Source organism: Corvus hawaiiensis, chromosome 13, assembly GCF_020740725.1.
Source record: "Corvus hawaiiensis isolate bCorHaw1 chromosome 13, bCorHaw1.pri.cur, whole genome shotgun sequence".
Taxonomy (NCBI): Eukaryota; Metazoa; Chordata; class Aves; order Passeriformes; family Corvidae; genus Corvus; species Corvus hawaiiensis.
Window position 1 is genome coordinate 13,436,203 of NC_063225.1, and position 18,837 is coordinate 13,455,039.

Below are 18,837 nucleotides of genomic sequence, written 5' to 3' on the forward strand. Positions count from 1 at the left end.
AGAAGGCGACGCCATAGCGGCTTCAGCGCGGACAAAATGTCGGCGGTCGGCGCGGCCCGGCGGGGCGGGGACTTCCCCGGGGTAAGGCGGCAGCTCGGGCTGGGCTCGGACTCGGGGCAGCGGCGCCGTGCCCAGCCCGCCCCGCTCACTATCGCATCCTCCCCGCAGGTGCGGAGAGCGGCCGGCAGCCCCCCGGCGTTCGCGGGGCCCGGCGCGCTGAGCGGAGCATGGCTGGCCAAGGAGGAGCAGTACAAGTAAGGAGGCCCTGCCCCGCTGGGACCAGCGCACAGTCGGTCCCCTGTACCCGGGTGCCGCGGCTCGGGTCCCGCAGAGGGCGGATGGCACTGCCCGGGGCCGCGGCACAGCGCCCAGCGCCGCTGGACACCGCCGCCCCAGGCAGGCTCTAGGCCTGGACATGAGGTTCTTCTGCACTTTGAACACTGACTTGAGTTCTAAATTATGACTATATAAAAGCTTAAGCCTGTTAAAAACAGCTTAAAAGCATGGAGGCTCTGGCCCTGTTACCTGTTAGTGCTCAGCCCCTGTGAATGGTGAGGGTGTACAGAGAGCTACGTCTCAAACTCTGGCAGTCACAGCACCAGGGGCTGTGTGTGAACATGCAGGAACACCACACTACTGTAATCTGTACATCCATATAGCAACACCTCTTTAATTACATGATAAGCAATGTCATACATGAATCCTTCCCCAACCCCTGCTGCTGGGTATACTGAAGGGAAGGATTGTGTTAAACGCGGAAAACCTTTAGGAAATAAAGACATACAATGTGTATTAAGAAATGGCATGTCCAAAACCAAAGACATCCTTCACCCCCCACAATTATAGTCTAAACCTTGCTGTTTAATGGGTATATGTTTTATTACTACTGATTTGGCTGAAACACAGGAAATTGTTGAAACATAACTTCGCTAATACCCTGAAGTGTATTTCGGCATTCCTTTGTAGGAATCATTAAAATTTCACTTAGTTCAGGCAAAAATACGGTCATGCTCATATTTATTCCTTTTAAATCTTTCAAAAACTTAGTGACAAACATTCTTACTCTTTCAGGCGACTGAATGCAGAATTAGAAGCCAAAACAGAAAAACTGGTGCGTCAGGCTGAAGAACTAATGGTGAGTAGATTATGCAGACTGTTACATAATTTAGTCTGGATTCGCATGCACACAGGGCTGAGCTTCAAAAGAAATTTAGACCATGACTACTAAAAGCATGTTGCTTTCAAATGCAAGGTAAGCTTTACTTTATTTCTTTTCAAAGTTGTAAACTTCTATTGAAAACACATTCAAAAATAGTTTCTATATAATTTCATCAGGTAGGTATTCACACAGCTGCCTACAGCATTTGTGCAGATACATACATAAAACCTCATAAAAAACTTGTTTAGTTGCTTAAGAAAAGTATCTGTAGGTGGTTTTATGCCTTAAATACTAAAAATTAGTATTTGAAAACCAGATACTGTTACAGTAACCTCCTAGTGAAATAGGATCTACATTGTTCAAGCTGAAAGAGATACAAAGAATAAGCAACATAAATAGGTAACATGAACTTTGTAAGAAGGAAACTTTCTCAAAACAGAAAAAGTTCCTGTTTATTATCAGTATTATCGTTTAACATTGGTGTGGCTGTGTACCAGAGAGAGTCAAGACTTTATATGAAAGTTGGAAAAATGAATAAAAAGGGAACGGGGAAGTTACGGTTTATACCCAAAACAGTTTGGAGAAGGTGTTCTGCATATTAGAAATATTCATTGTAAGTACATTCATTCAAATAAACAAGGCTTAAAAAGCAAATTAGTAAGTATTCTGGAAAGCTGTACTTGTATGTACTTCTCCTACTGTTGAAACTTCAATTTTATGGCCTGTGAAAACATATTCTTCTCTTGAGCAGTGACAAGCTGAGCCTAAATGCTTGGCATTTGTACAGGAGCGGATGAAACAGCCAAAATAGCATCTAGTCTCTTTCCTTTAGAAAACAGCAACAACAAAACCACTGGTTTTTTCTTCTCTAAATATAGCAGAAGATGAAATATTCTTAGGACACTTAATATACCACATGGCACTGCCAGATTGCACATATATACATTTAACAACAAAATAGCAACAACATTTTCATTTTTAGACATCTTTTCCTGTGTTTCAAAAGTTCTTTTCCACAGTAGACTATAGCTTCCATTCTTTTCCATAGTAGACTGTAGTTACTGTGATTTGTGATTTACAAATAGGTAATTCATCTTTAATAGATTATATTCCCCCAAAATCAACCAGATTTTTTTCTTTTCTTAATGAAGAAAGGCCAACAGAAGATACTATCCCAGCCAGTTTCAGTACAGAGTAAGTCACCTGAAGATGACAGACAAAGGTATGTGCTTTACAACTGCTGTGCATAATTGGTGAGGAACCTCACACTGATTCTGCACACCCTAAATTGTGTCCTAATCATGCTCCTGTTTTATCTGTCTTTGCTGCATACTGCATTGGTGAAGTCTTAAATTTTTTCCTATTATTTAAAAAAAAGTGATCCTAAGCAAGTGTTGTTCCTTGTTATTTCATGGAAGGCTTAATTTTGCTGGAATGTTCTATCTAAGATACTAAGATACTTACTACTTGTAAAAGAGCAAGGTAAGGTAACAGGTTTCACTGCAGTACCAAACAGTAGGCACTTGGCAGTGGATGGTTTTTAACAATTCAGCTGACAAAGTGAAGGAATAGATCCTGGTTCACATTTAACTTGGCCTAAGTGTTCCTGGGACAGGAAATGCCTGATGAATACAAACACAAAACCCTAAGACCCGAAAACATTGAGCTGCCACCCTCTGGAATGTGGATACCATTACAGTGCTGGGGCCCGCATGCCTTTGGCCTGGATCATCACAACCTGAGTGTTCAAACCCCTCAGCTCAGGAGTGGGGACATGGCTGTATTCTCTTAGTCATTCAGGGGCATTATTATTTCTTAGTTGTTCAAGGGTTTGTATATTGGTAGTGTGGGAAATGGGTGAACTTAAGATAGATTAATACACAGTTTATCAAGGATCTGATCTGTAGGTTCCTAAATTTATGATGCCACTAATCGGGATAAGAAGGATACAGGAACAGACTACAAAATGCTTCAAATGTTAAGCTGCAGTTGGGAAACTTTTCAAATAGTGTATCTGAAAGTCTGATAAAGATGATCAAATAGTTACTTTTGTGTAGAATAAAAGCAAAGACATTTTTTCTGAAAGTAAAAGGAGTTTTCCGTACACAAAAAGGTGTGACAGCAAGTCAGCTTCTATGATAGAAGCCTGACTACCAGCAAAAGTTTGTTACTACAATTAAAATTATTCCTGACCTATTTTAAAGCCATAGCTGAGGGAGTGATGGGCAAGAAACTTAATGTGTTATCCATCAGTATAATCATGCTCTTTAAACAAATTCTGGATCTCACTTTATGTTCTGTTAGATAGATTTTGAACATTAGACGGAGAATTTTTAAGAACTTCAAACTGGAGTTGAGTTTTAGGGCTGCTTTATTAAGTAATGTGATTGGAAGATTCAGCCGCACAAAGGGAATTACTAGCTTTGATGGTACACATTAGAAATTAAAGTGTTGGAAGAATTTAAAAAAAGAAACAAGAAGGGCAATTAGCATGTCAGAGTATCAACTGGCCTACCAATTACGAACTTAAATTAAAACACCTTAAAACAACCACAGTCTGGTAAACATAGTGTTCTGGTAAACATTTACATGAGAGAAGATTGGAAATCGCATGCTGTTGTGAAAAAAACTGGAAATGTGTGCTAGGAATTAGGCACACTGATTATCCATGAGTGAACACTGAGGCCATTCAATTAGATTAGTTCCAAGCATTTAATATTTAATTAAAAATTCTTTTCTTTCTAAAGTGTGCAAGCAGATGGGCCTTAAATCTAAAGGAAGCACTTGAGGTATTTTTGAAATATCTCCTTGAAATTTCTATTGATTCCTTTAAGGAGAATGAACACTAAAGCAACTGGAAAGAAAGGGAGGAACTGAAGCAAAGAAAGAGGTGGTATCGAGGGGAAAAAAATGACAGGTTGAAAGGAAAAAACAAATGAGTAAGCGAAGTAGAAAAAAAGACAACAAATACTTGAGTCACTCTCCAAGTCAGCATGTATTTTAAATGAAGTTGTTCTGGAGTTCTTACAGGATATTTTTTGCAGGGAAATTTGATTTACGTAGCAACACAGCAGCGCCGGTGAGAGCGCACTACAACGAGCTTTTGTTTACACTTTCCCTCTCCAGCCATCGCCCGGCGGGCGCTGGGCCGGGCCGCGCATGGGCAGCCACGGCCCGGGCTGGGGGCTGGGGCGGGCCGGGAGCAGGCGGCGGAAAGGGCTGGATCGGGATGGAGCGGCAGCAGCCGTGCGTGACCCCGGCTGCCACGGCCTCGGGCTGCTCATCTGTGCGCTTCTGCGGGATTTACACAGCCCGGGCTGCTTGTCTGTGTGCCTCTGTGGGATTTACACAGTCATTTCACCGACCGTACAGCCACACAGCTGGAAAGCAGGCTTTCAAAATGGGCTGTCAGGAATGAGGAACAGGAAAGAAACCATTAGGGTTAAACAAGCTAGAGGATTTGAGAGATACAGTGAGGCTGGGTTTTTTGTTTTGCTTTGTTCGTGTTTGGGTTTTTTCTATTTTGTATTTTTTGAGGCGACCCTAAGACAACAGATACAGTATGAAAAAATTAGTCTATTGGGGGAAAGAACATACTTGTTTTCTTGAGTATAGAGCATGTTGTATTTTCAGGTTTTTTCAGAATAACATATAACTGCTATTTCTGTGGCAGCAAATCCTCACCTTCTGCATGCTCCTAGAGCTAACCAATAGGGAGGAAGCATGAGGAAAATAGGGTAAATAGAGAAAAACTAATCATCCTATTCTTGAAGTCTGTTGCCAGCTACACACAGATGATTTCTCCAGGTTTTTTTTTTTCGGGGGGAGAGGGGTTGGTTTTTGGGGATTTTTTTTTTTTTTTTGGATTAATAAAATATGGAGCTTTGTGCAGATAATTCTTGTTGATGAATGTCTGTGAAATTTTTAAAGGCAAGATCTAAACATTTGCTCAAATCAGCCTGGCAAAAAAATTAGGTGATTTGATGAGCCAGAAATTAAAATTTTATTCAAAATCTTTTATAAGCCAGCATTTTCATTGAAGTAAAAAATTTATAAAGGGTAGTTAAAAAATAGCCTTTCATTGCAATAATATACATTCACGTAACTCATTTTGAAAGCAAAATTTAATGTATTTATCTACATATATATATATATATATATCTATATCTATATCTGACAAGGTATTTGACCTGACTAGTAGACAGCATGCTCAATCTTTCTACTTAATTTCAATAGACTTGAAAAATAATAATTTAACCTGAAATTCAGTTACTAAGAAGCACAGTTTTCAGCCAAATAAGCAGATAAGAAAGCTGCTTTTTTTATTCCTGGTTTTATTCCATGCCTGTAAAATGCATACCATATTTATAATACTTATTTCAGAGAAAATTCTGTGAGGCTTTATTTATAAATTGCTCCACCTCATATTCCTTTGACAGTCCCTGTCAATTGACCTGACAACAGTCAGTCTGACCCTGCTAGGACAGGTGGAGCTACCTGCTCACAGGATGTAGAGGATGCTGGTTTATCTTCACTTCGTTTGTATGAGTTTAGGGGTTTGTGTGTCAGGTAGGTGTTACTCAGTGAGCTGCTGGCAATTTTTGGTACTGGATTGTCCTGGGGAAGCTGTAACTCTCTGCTTCCTGGCTGAGTACTCCCTGGTACAGGGAATCATTGATCTAACAAGCCAGTAGCCTGAATTCCAAGAGACAAGATCAGGATTCTGGTACATAAGTACTGTTGTATTAGATACCATAGACTCACCAGGTGACTTGGGTCGCAGATGAGGTAGACTGGGCAGACAGCGAATGAGACTGAATTTATGCTTGACCTCAGTATGTTCCTACCTTAGCTATATTGTTTATTCTAGACATATAAAATGTTATTCTCCTGATTCTGAGAGGGGGGGTTGTATTTTAACTGCAAAGTGTTTTTACAGTATTATAGATGTTCAGTGAATTAATTTATTTTTTTTTTTAATGCAGAGATCCACTCTGTCCCACAGTTTCATCTCTTACACACTCACTTGCCAAGGTACCAAAACTATCCTGGTTAATTTATTTTCTAGCATAATTTCAATATATAATAACTAGTGATTTTGAGGCTACACTGGGGCTTATGTGGGTGGCAAGACAAAGGGAAGTGATGCAGGGACAATGTTACCAGGGCTCCTCACTGCCACTGGTGGTCAAGGGAACTTACATCATGCTTAATGTTTATATTTTGTTGTCTCTTCAGCTGAGAGAGAAATACTGTGTTTTGAACATCAGATTAAGAATTCCAAGTGCAAAATATTCGAATATAATTAATTTCTTGCTTTCTTTCCTCCCTCACTTGTATACTACTAACGGCAGTACCAGTGTCTTCTAGATGTAATAATAAACAGTCAGAGTAACTGAATTTAGAAAATATAATGGAAAAATGAGATTAGGAACAATCTCAATAGTCTCTAACTACAACTATATTGAAGCTTTCATGAGGTGAGCTGAAGCTTCTAAAATACCGTCTGCAGTTATTTATCAGAATACAGTAGAAAACCCTTTTATTTCTTAAGAATATTTGGGTGAAAGTAACAGAAATATTGTTAAGTCTTCCTTCAATGGGGACATTATAAGATTAAAATAATTCATAAAATACCATATTTTTGAAGGTATAATGACGTCCAGTAATTAATACCTTGATAAAAGCTCAGAGCCTTGCTTGTGCATAGATTTATTATGAGTATGTGTGGAAAAACTCTCACAAGCCAATGACTATTGGGTATACTACATTTAGGGCATAGAGACATAGAAGTTGCAAGCTAAAGATGAGTGCAAATAAAACTGAGACGTCATTTTGAAAGTTTGAAAAGCATACTTGGAAAACTATTCTTGAGTATGGATATATGAAGAAGGAAAAAAAACCCTAGAAAAAAGTATTTCAGTAATAATAATGCCCCACTCATTTCTGAAAAAACTTTTAGGTAGAAAACAAGAAGAAATTTCCTTCTGCGCCCACAGCTCAGAACAGACCATGGTCTGCAAGTAAGGGAAAAAGAACAACTTCAAGGTATACCAAACATCTCATTTGGTTTGTCATGAAATCTTGTAGTTGCTATTTTTGTCTATCAAGTTATTTTATACATGTATGCTTTTATATTTATACAAATAAATGTATCAAACTTTTGGTCCTCCTCAGTCAGCTCCACCATGTGGCTATCTTTGTTTACTTGCACCAAAAATTATCAGTGAACGTATGTGATTAATAATACACCAATGAAACTGTTGCTTTCTGCTTTAGCACTTCTCAAGGCTGACAGCTAAATTCTGTAAACTCCTTCAATGAAAGGAAGTCCAACGAGCAAAAATAGAGCACCTGAGGCAACCTGGGAGAGCACACTTGGGTGCTACAGCCTGATTTGTGATCAGACTGGTGCTGGGAAACATGAGGCCTTGAAGGGCCTCCTCTATTGTAGTGAATCTTGGGCTCACAGGACAAGAGGCTCAGTAATACAACACAGCTGTCAGGGGCTCCAAGCTGAGAAGCTTCAGCTCTGTAGGTAGCAAATTCAAGGTTGTAAAACCAAAAAATGGAGATCTGGACAAAGAGAGAAGAGTCAAAATCCATAAGATCCTGGGAGCAAATTAAAACTCCCATGGGATATGGCATAATACCAAAATAGGATGAAAATTGTCTTCAAGGTGGCAGGACATGGAATTGACAGAGGCCGAGACTGTCTTACAGGAGTTGGAAATCCCTGGAGGCCCTTCAGACCTCCTTTGGGCAGTTCAGGGGAGGCTGTCATGCTGGCACCCCCCATCATGAGATTTAGAAGTGGAATTGTGCAGATGAAGAGCCTGTGGGGCAACCCCAAATTTGTGGGAGAAAGTTAGGAGCTAGAAGGAGTTTGGAGGCTGCACTGGAATGAGCATATGTTGGAATAAGAAGTTAGGAGCTTCAGATCCTGTGAGAACTAAGATTACCTTTCTATAGGAGAAAGCAGAGGAGATACCCTGTGTAGGTGATGTGTTACCCTGTGTTCTGGTTTTATGAAAATATTGATATGCAACCTCTAGGATCAGTGAAGTTTCCTAGGCTGGGCATAATGATGCAGAAATTGTGGTAGGGTAGGAGTACATCCAGGGGCAACAGAGTTCTACAAGATTATGTGGTGGGGGGTGGAAAGAGCAGAAATTAAAACAGAGGATAGTATCCAAAGCCAATAGAACATTCCTCTGTTTCTTTGCTTTACTGTGATTTAGTTACAGATTTGTTGAGATGAGAAGACCATGCCACAATCTTCTCAGTTGAAAATGGTAGTGGTTTCTGTGTCTTCTACATTACAGTATGTAAGAATCCTATAATTATTTATGTGGAATATGGTAAAGGTATCTTACAGAAAGAAAATGAGAAATTGCCATTGATGCATCTTTCATATGAATGCAGGTAATGAAATTGCACTATGTAAATAACTTTACACTCTTAAAAATAGCAAATACAAAAAAAATTACAAAAATATAATGTATTATAAATTTAAAATCTAGATTTTTCATTTTTTAGTTCAAAAATAAGAAACATGGAAGTACAAAGTGCTGATGGTGTTGCAGTACTGGAAGACTGCATAGGTTTTTCTTTAACAAAAACAATAAGCAAAGTTGAAGAAAAACTAAAGAAAGGAGTCTTACCAGACTGTCAAGATGATGATATTATTCCAAGGGTTGGAAATGAAATGGGAATGGGTAAGTTTCCTTCCATGGTTACTACCTTTATTCTTGCTTCGTGACTGTTAGAAATGGGTTTTCCTGGGGAGAGACAAAAGGAGTTTCTGTAAAAATTACAGAAATTCTAAAGCCCTTAACTTAAAGGGAAAGAAGGTTTTTCCTCTTTACATAGTCCTAGAGGAAGATCAGGTCACATATGAATGATTATGTAGAAAAGTGAATTATTATCTTCCTTTTCACCTTTGTAGGGGGGTGTTTGGATGGTTATGTATGTTGAATAAATGCATAGCATTTGATTCGTTTCACTGGGGAAACAGAAGTACATGATGCTAAGCTTGTATTTCCAAAAAGATGAGCTTCAGTCTCTGCACAGACTGCCTTTAGAGGCAAAAGCCTTTCCTCAGACCAGTGCTGTGGATCTTAGCAAGTGGCTGAAACGAGGTAATGTTTCAGCTACAGTGCTTGAATTCGAATCCTCCAGATATTTTCTCACTCCCAATGGTGTGTTAATGTCTGTCCTAGAAACAGAGCAGGGAAGGGATTGCAGCATTTGCCAGCAAGGCTGAAGGCATGACACACATCTGTCTTTGTGGCTCCGGTGTGATAAAAGTGAGTTTGTGTAGTTCCTTACAATGCTAAAGTGAGCATGAAGTCAGAGACTCACTGCAGTAGCACGAAGTGCCCGAGCCCTCTCCTTTTAATCTAACAGCTTGATGTCAACAAGCATGCCAACACAGAGGTAGCTTGGTTTCTAACCTCATATAATTCTGTGTATATCTTCTGTTACCAAGTCTCCCTAACCATACCCTCAGATAACTTTTTTATCGTTCTCTTCCTGAACCAAAAAACAATCGTTTTGTCTTGCATTGGAAACTTAAACCAAATTAATTCAAGGCAACTCAAGAAGAGTTATTGCTAGTGCCTTGTAATCAGGGACCAAGGGTATGTATTGGAGTATTGAGGATTGTTTCTGTAACTTTAATGATTAAATAAAAATCCTCTGGATTAATTTTTGCATTTTGAATTTGATATTGACTGTTTAGAACACTCTGAATGCCTCCTTAATGTGATGAATAAGCTATTACAGAGCATTCCAGCAGTGCCAGACTCCTCGAACAGTTAGAGTGTTCACAAGGAAGCAGACACAGGTATTAACCAGGCCCTGTTACAGAGAGGGATAATCCATAATGGATTCCTTAGGCCTGTGTGCCTGTGCCCATCTATTTAGCCCAACGTGCTGATAAGATTTCATAGCACTGTCCTTTCCCTGAGTTTCTTGCAGCACTCCTCCTAGAATTGGGTTCCCTGTATTTCATGATCACAGGTTAGCACAGTGCAGCCATTTTTCTGCCAACACAGTAGCTCAGACATCATTTTAGTCTGGGACTGTTTTTGTGGGTTATAATTCAAGTCTGCAGTAACCAGCAATGATAGAAGCACACAGACATAAAGAAGGCTGAAACATGAAAGTCTATTTTTATCTAATGATAAAACACATATGAATAACTATCTGAATTGTTGCACTTCATGTTAATCTTCAGCTTATCTCAAGAATTCAAGACAGCGATTCTTTTTTGTAGGGTATCAGAGTCTCTCAGATGTCCTTTTCTTCTTTACCAGTCCCTAAATCATTGGTTACTTTATAACCTAAGACCATCCTATGAAGTGATACTCCCCCTTATCAGCCTCATAGGTGATTAAAATTGACCAGTTAGGAAGCTAATTGTTTAATTATCTTTACCCCTTGTCAGAATTCAAATTATCTGGATTATAGGCACCTCCCAAGAGTGATCTGGTTCTAGTTGTGCCCTTGAATTTTCACAAGTTTTACTACGAAGTGCTCTTAATGACACACAGCTGGATAAGACAGAAGTTTTCTGTGGACTAATAGCTGAGTAAAAGAGGAAACAAAATGGTGAAAAACAACCAGTTTTTACAGGTAGTGGTATAGCCCTAGAGGAATCTGTCATGGAGCTTACATTGAGAGCTGGTAAAGAAATTTGTCTGTGAAACAATGATTTTAGGGTAGTTAAAACTGATGCTGAAGTATTGCAAAAGAATCTCATGGTACTGAGTGAGGTGGTGGAGTACAAGTTTGTATTCTGTATTAAAGAGTGCTGAGTAACACTGACAGAAAACACAGCTATCCAATCCCACCTACTACACAGCTCCAGTTACACCTACTACTGAGTGGATTTACCTTAATTAGTGATAACTAAACAATCTCCAAAAGCATAAACTTATTGCCTGTTCCCAGTGGAAAAGGCAAATTAAGTTTTAGAAGTCCTTCAGAAGATAACAGAAAACAATATTGTACTGTTACCATTATGCTATTATATAATTGATGCTACCCCATCTTGAGAATGGCACAGAGTTCTGCACACCCCATCTCAAATCCAGGATGTAGAACTAGCAAAGATACAGTTCAGAGTGTACAGTGCAATTAGAAGTGTAGAACAGCTTGAATTTGAATCTTTAGTTTGAAAACAAAACAATTAAAGGCAATATGAAAGATCTGTAACGAAAACAGTAATGGTAAAGGGAAAGCTGTCTTTCTCTAGTGCAAACACTAGTAAATGCCACATTAAATTGGATTTAAAGGGAGCTATACTAAGTGTTTCACATAATGCATAATTAAATTAGCCAGCTCATTGCCAAAGGATATGGTAAATGCCAAACTACAGTATGTTTTATGAAGTAAATCAAACAATTGTATAGAAGTTCGTGAAAGGAGATTGTGGGAACATGAAGGCTTCATTATAGTCTCCATCTTGATAGCCACTAGTTACCAGAAGCTAGCAAGGATACAATGGGAGGAACAAAAGTCAGTCTGTATCGTATTTTTTCATGGTGTTTTCCTAAATTGTACTTACTACTGGCCTCTGCAGAGTTAGAGCTTAAGCTGCAATTGATGAGGGAAGGTGAGGGAAAGTAAATGAATTCCTGTTACAGCAAATGAACACATGTACCCATCCATTTCTCCACTCTTAGATCCAGATATTCCTCCTCCACTTTATTCTTTTCCCCTTGTAGCTACTGTGAATAATGGTTATTCCTGTGTTAGTCAACTTGATCCTCAGACTGTTTCCATGCTTTATGCCTGTGGAAGTTCCTTGTGAATGATCTGGGGAATAGGAAGTATGAGAACAGACTGTTCACATACAGCTTGTTTCATCATGCCAGTCCATTTCTTAGCTGTCCAGGAGCAAGAAAGTATTTCATTTGAAAAAGCCATCTGATTAAATGGATTTAATTTTAAACTATTAGTTGAAGAATGTTAGCAGTGTACTTTAAAAAAGCATAGACTACTGTGTGGGAGGGATCTTTACCTGTTAAGAGGGGTTTGCAGTCTACATCGAGTTCCTTGTTGTGCAGAGTTTAAAATTACTTTGGTTGTAACTACAGAAGTTGCAGCTCCAGCTGGATTGCAAGGTAGGCATGCCCTACAATATAGTTTTGTTGACTTCAAACTCAGTAAGTTCTGTCATGTACAGCATGGTACGATGCAAGTTTCAATTTTGAGAATTATGAGTCTTTTAAAGATGTCAAATTCAGTCATTAAAAGAAAAAAATCTGTACAAAGCTCTGCCTAAGAGTGAGAAACCCACAACACCTTTTTAGAAATCTGAGTTTTTGTCTATTTCTCTTCAATAATTATAAACAATGTATTGTGTTTTTAAATACAAGATGAAAGTGAGTTCTTGCATCAGTTTTGGTTCTTTTCTGCATTGAATAATGAGTACTTGTATAAATATATTAAATGTAACTTTTTATGTTCACAGAAGCCCAAATCAGATTTCTTAAGGCAAAGTTACGTGTGACACAGGAAGACCTGGCAAGTGTAGTGTTTGAATGCAGAAAAAAGGTAAGAGATGAATTTTTTAATGTAGAAATGGAATAGGTTCCTCTTTAACAAATAAACACAAAACAGAATTCTCTCAACCTTTCCTTTTCAAATATTAAGAGTTAAAAGTTCTATTTTTTTTTAAATACCCTATGAATTTAGGGTCAGGGGTGGTAGTTTCTGTATGTGATCTTGGGCTAAAAGCTTGCAAAAGGCACTTAATGGAAAATAATTTGGGGCCAGAAAGAACCACTGGGAATGAAGATATGCCCCAGCTGTAGGGCCAGTATGGTGCTGCAAAGTCCTAAACCATCACTGCTGGGAAGGAGAGCAGAGCCTGAGAAAAAGAAGGAAGAAACAGTAGCAGTGAAATGCAGAGTGTGGTATGCAGAGAGAAAGAGAGTGGTGCCCAGAGCCAGCCGCTGGGATGAGATGGATGTTTAGGGTAGAATGAGAAATAGAACAGCTTGAGAAATACAAAAGCTTGAAAAATACAGTTGGGTGCTTTCAGTGTATTCAGTGGATCAAGCGTGGAAAGAGCTTCCATTTTAAGTGGAGTATTGTAATCAAGAGATGAGTCTCTGTTCTCAAGAGTAGTACAGTTGATGCAGAGGACAATATTTGGAATTACATATTTGGGCAGATTAGACTGAACTTAAGGCATTGTGAAGCTACACTGATATTTCACAGTTAGAATGTACAAGTGAGTTTTATGATCTGCACTGTCTGGCAATATATTTTAAAGTGATGCTCAAACAGCTCTTGAGCTGTAAAACCTTAAGTAGTTCATATGTGTCTGCCAGAGAGATCACTTCTTATTCATGTATTTGTAATCAAGCAAGGTTTTTGAACAAACTTTCCATTTTACATAACTGGATTATTTTTAGTTGTGGTCTCTTAACTTCAGAATGTTTTTTTCCACCTATTCCCCAGGCCCAAATGTGATTATGACATTAAGAACATATGGCAAAACACCTATATGTTTTCTTACAAGCTTTTAATTTAGCATTAAGGAGCAGGATGATATTAAATGAGTTTTTTGAGATAAGTACATGAAGAAGATCTTCAGAAGTAATTAGATTTTGATATTTTATATCTGTACTTTATTTTTATCAACACAGGTGCTTCTGCATTTCAATACTTTTATGCTGTGATCGGAAGAAAGTTGTTACATTAGATTTTAAAGACATCTTCATTTTCAAATCAAGTATAATTTTGTCAGTAGCTATTGAACTTCATCATTCCATGCCAAAACCACTACAGAATTCAGTTACTGTAGCAGATGACAGACAACCTTGTACTTATTCTTGTCCTGCTCCCTTAGCACTTTGTATGTAAATGTATCATTTTGGGTTCTAGTTTCTCTGGTGTGAAAGTAACTTTATTACATAGAAGGTCCCAAAAACTTCATTTTGACAAAGCCTTGAGATAGATTCTGAGTTTGGTTCCAATTCACAGTCCAGTTGTTATAAGGAAGCAGTAATTCTGTTTAAATATAAAGAGGTGGGAGTTTCTGAGGTGCATGAAGTCATGAGAAGCTTAGGATAAAGCACAGATTTCCCAGGTGGGAAGCTTGTATTCCAAGGGGCTGAGAGAACAGCAGAGACTTTTTTCACATAAGTTCCATTTCTGTACGTGCCTGGTTTCTTTTTCTTAAAGAAAAGCAGGGCATAATGTGTCTCTGAAATAATCTAAATTAGTATTCACTTATAAAGTTTGAAAAGTTATAAAAGAAAAATGCCTTGAATTATAATGCTTAATGTGGGATGTAATTGCCAGTAGGTCATGAATCTAGTACGGGATTCACTTCATGTTAAGAGAATCTTAAATTTGAATACTTGATGTAGCCTGGATCATTAGCTTGCTTTTAAGTCAAAACCAGATAATATCCTAAAACATAATGGATTGGTTTATCAGTAATTACATTCTCTTCCTTTTCCCATAATTTTTCCTAATGTGTGCATTTAGCTATTCTCATGAAATTGCCACAAAATACCTATGTGCCACTGTTATTCATATTACTCTATAACATTTTGATTATTTGCAAAACCTTTGGGCCTATGAGAAATGTTTTACATAGTGCTACAAGACACTTTCAAGTAAAAGACTGCAGAAAATTAAATGAGACAAGTGTTACTGGTTTTTAAAGTATTAGCTTGGTACAACAGTGTTTTGTTTCCTTAGTCTTACTTGTTGCTATTTCTAGATCTACAGCATATATATTCTTACTACCTTTTATTTACAAGACATTATTACTGCATTACCCTTCTGCTTCCTTGCAATAATTTAGCTGGGTTTTTTTGCTAATTACTGCCATACAGGATGATGAAAATCAGAATTTAGAAACTCGGCTTAAAGATACTGAAGAAGAAAACACAAGACTGCAACGAACAATCAGCCTGCAGCAGTCTCAGACTGAGAAGTACAAAATGTTGTCACAAGAAGCAAACAAAAAAAATGAAGGGTTACAACAAGAGGTCACTGCACTAGAAAAGGTATTGTAGATATTAGTCTCATTTATCTCAAATAAGGGAAAAACCCACATCAAATTACCCTCTGTTCCCTGATGGATTGGTAAGAGCTGTATCCAATGACCTGATTAGCGTCTCAATGTCTGTTAATAGCTTTATAAATTGTATTTTTAAATGGCCTAATAATTTTTTTTAAAAGGAAGAAATAATATATTTTGCTAACTGCTCATCTTCTGCTTCTACCATCATATATTTCTTTGTTTTAAAATTAAATTCCTGTGTAAAAGACCCACAAGAGACAAAACTACCTTTTCAGAAACTGCTGTCAAATATAAAAAGGAATCCTGAAAAGTGCAAGGATATTCCATTTTTCGGGTTTTAATTATAATTTTTTAAAAATTGCTTCTGTAAGTTCCATTGTAAGCTGTAGAACCTAATGAACATTTTCTTAAAAAGCACCTGCAGCTTATAATAGTATCTTCTGCAGGTAAAGGAAGGGATGTCTTTGTTGTTGCAAATGGACTGTTGGACAAGCAGACACTCCAGAGTGGCTGAGGCCAAGTGAGCGTGGCTGCTGCTGTCCCACACACGCACAGTGGTGCCCGTGCCTGGCACAGCAGATGGCTGCATACACAGCTTTGTTTGTTTGGAACTTAATCTTAAGGGCAGCACATATTTTTCTTTAATTCCTCAGAGCTAGACGGGTTGACTTCAAAACCACGTAATATACATAATGTTGTGTAGTACATGTAATAGAACCAGGAGAATGTTTCAGTTAAAAATTTGGGGGAAATAGAACTCAACTCAGCCCATCAAAGTCTCATACTTCCATTAAATCATATTATGGATTTGTGTGGGTATGCTTGTATCTTACTGTTCCTTAGTTCTGGCATTTTAACACTAACATGGTCTTCGTGTTCTTTTTGTGCAGATACTTGGAGATTTTAAGTTCCCTTACACTGATTGTGATTCTGTCAGAAAAAATATTCAGTACCAGTATTTATCCTACTCATCAGCTCACAGCAAATAGGGCCTAGAGATTTACAGTCATTTAGTCCCTTATCTTAAAGCAAGACAGAACAAATTATATTCAAACCATCCTGGACATAAGATTGTTTAACCTGTACTTAAAGCCTTCTGGAATGGCAATTTCAACCATTTCCTTGCACACAGTCACAAAGTATTTAGGAAATGGGATGAAAAGTTTATTCACTTCCAGTGTACTGGTACCATATCCAGAATATGGTCACTTCCCTCACTGGTCTTTGCTTTGGATTTACCATCCTCAGTTGCTTCAATTATTCCTCATAGGTTGTGTTTTCTAGAATTCACCAAAGTTACCCATCAGTCATGATCATGAAAAATAGTGGTAATTCTTTAAAATACTAAGACAGCAAAAAAAGCAAATGGATGTAATGAAAGGTTCTCTAATTCAGAAGTTATTTTACATAGTTTTTCTGCTATAATAAATTACCTAACTGCAAAGACCATGCATGTAAAAATAATTTTGCAGTAACTGCTTTTATCTCTTGTGGACTTAGGAGTCTGAAAACTGCTCTATTTTTTAGATATGAAGTATTATTCAACCCTACTTAATTAATGTAGTGTAGTTCAATTCTAGACATTTAAAAGCAATTTCCTGTGAACACAGGCTTGAAATGGTGCTACTGTGCTGCTAAACTCTCACAAATCTTACTTGCGGTCTAAAGAAAGTTTTCTGTATAGCTGAGAGAGCACAAATGTAACCTCTGATTTTGGGGCTTTTATTGCTTTTTCTGTTGTTGCAATGTAGATGATAGTAGACCTACATTGTGATACATACGTCCCCATACTCCCTAGATTATCAAGTTTTTGTAACTTCATTAATGCCCCAGGTACTTTTTGTATGTGCCTAAGCAAAGATTCTCACCTGCTTTTCACAATTTACCTGAAACATGGTAACTACTTTGTTATTTTTACATCTCATTTTTTTGGTGTTTGGTCTCTGTAAACATTTCTGCTGCAGCACTCACCTAAGGCAGCAGCTGAATTCTGATGCTCCCAGAAACTTTCATCCATTTCTTTCCAGCATTCAAATTTTTTTCTATCTAGTTGATCTAATAAATGCTATCACCTCTCCCATCTCTTTTTCACCACTGGTCTACAAGAACATTCCTTCCTTTGTGTGTTCAGCTCAGCTCTAACATTAGATAGCAGTCAGGGGAACACCAAAGTTGTTCTCTTACTCTTTTTAGGCCTTTGTGCAGGGGTTTATCACTTGCCTTGAAGAAAGGCTTGATGTTAAGTACATGTTCTCTCTCAACTGTTTTTTGGGGAGGTGTTGGAGAACTTCCTAAAGGTAGCAGTGCTGCCTGCACTGCTGCTGGGAGGATGGATGGCCTGGTGAGGGTTACTCATAGGCTATCACAGCCCCTGCTGATGTCCCATGATGTGCCTCAGCCCTGTCAGAACAGTGGGGAAAATCCAGCAACTGAAATGGGATACAAATTTAAAACAAAGTAGTTTATTCTCTCCCCTCTTAGAGAAACATTATGTGAGAAAACTAATCCAGCTTTGACTTAGGCAGAAACCTTGCCTAGTTACAAAATAAGACACTTATTTCAGGCATTTTTAAGATTAAAAACTTGGAGTTGACTATATTTAACAAGATACCTTCACTGGATGACCTGCAGAAAAGTCCTTGATAAGGTGTTACGTATGACAGTAAATGACAAAAATCCCTAAAAGAATTCTTAGAATTCTTTCATTAAATGATCTGATTAGTGGATAAGTAATTTGCATTGCATATAGACTATTTTTTTTTGGTCATTTAATGCTTTAAAGACTATATTCCAAAGCTTTTCATATTAATGCAGAATAAAATACATAGCACAAAAGATTCAGTTGACTTAATTCACAGCTCCATCATCTTGATACAAGACAAAGAGGTCAATTAGTATGTATTTCTTGGATAAATGATGTCGAAGTCTTAAGTAACCACCACAGAGCAGGTATAGAATTGAGAAAATAGAAGAATTACTCAGAAATGAGGCAGTCTGAGGGCTGCCTCATTATCAGGAAGCCCCCTCTCTACCTTGAGTTGGTTAAAAGAAGCTTTCTGTGCCCATTACTATAAGTTTGATAGTTTAAAGAGAAAGTCTTATTTCTTTTTCATAAAACACAGGATGTGCTCTTTCTGCCAGAATTGTTTATTTCTTTTACTTTGTCTGTTATCTATATTCCCTGATCTTTAGTCTCATTATTCTGTTCCTCAACTTGGTCTCTTTCTCTCATTTCCCCACTTACAGCACTATGAAATACTGTCAGCAGAGTCAAGAGACAACTGTTTTGATGGGTGCCATAAGACTTGATGAACTATTTTCTGCCAGATGAAATAGTTACTACCCTCAGCCATCTTCAGTAGGCTGCTTTAACTTCTTGGTGGTAATTGCATGTAGTAATCTCTGGGGCAAAGAGGTTAAAGGAACAGGTGGGAAGAAGCAGCTGGGAACATGAGCCACCATTCCAAAATCTGCCCCAGAGTGGACACAGTGATTTTTTTTCTCTTTTTCTGACTGATCATACAAGGTTTTTCAGTCAGTCCTGTGGTCTTACATGATCAGCTTCACAATTATTCCAAGAGAAGCTTAAAAAAAAAAAAGATGAGAAAGGTCCTTTTTCAAG

At 38.0% G+C, this 18,837-nt stretch overlaps 1 protein-coding gene across 2 annotated transcripts in view; it reads left to right on the forward strand.

Annotated features, from left to right (window-relative positions):
- TEX9 (testis expressed 9) overlaps positions 1 to 18,837 on the forward strand; it is a 24,839-nt gene continuing 6,002 nt past the window's right edge. The window contains exons 1-9 of one of the 2 annotated variants that reach the window (XM_048317443.1): positions 1 to 81; positions 169 to 254; positions 1,072 to 1,135; positions 2,311 to 2,381; positions 6,145 to 6,193; positions 7,122 to 7,207; positions 8,699 to 8,877; positions 12,642 to 12,724; positions 15,025 to 15,198. In XM_048317443.1, coding sequence (XP_048173400.1) covers positions 37 to 81; positions 169 to 254; positions 1,072 to 1,135; positions 2,311 to 2,381; positions 6,145 to 6,193; positions 7,122 to 7,207; positions 8,699 to 8,877; positions 12,642 to 12,724; positions 15,025 to 15,198 — 837 coding nt within the window. In that variant the 5' untranslated portion in view covers positions 1 to 36. Of the gene's footprint in view, positions 82 to 168; positions 255 to 1,071; positions 1,136 to 2,310; positions 2,382 to 6,144; positions 6,194 to 7,121; positions 7,208 to 8,698; positions 8,878 to 12,641; positions 12,725 to 15,024; positions 15,199 to 18,837 lie in introns of those variants that run through there. The other variant, XM_048317444.1, reaches the window with a different exon arrangement.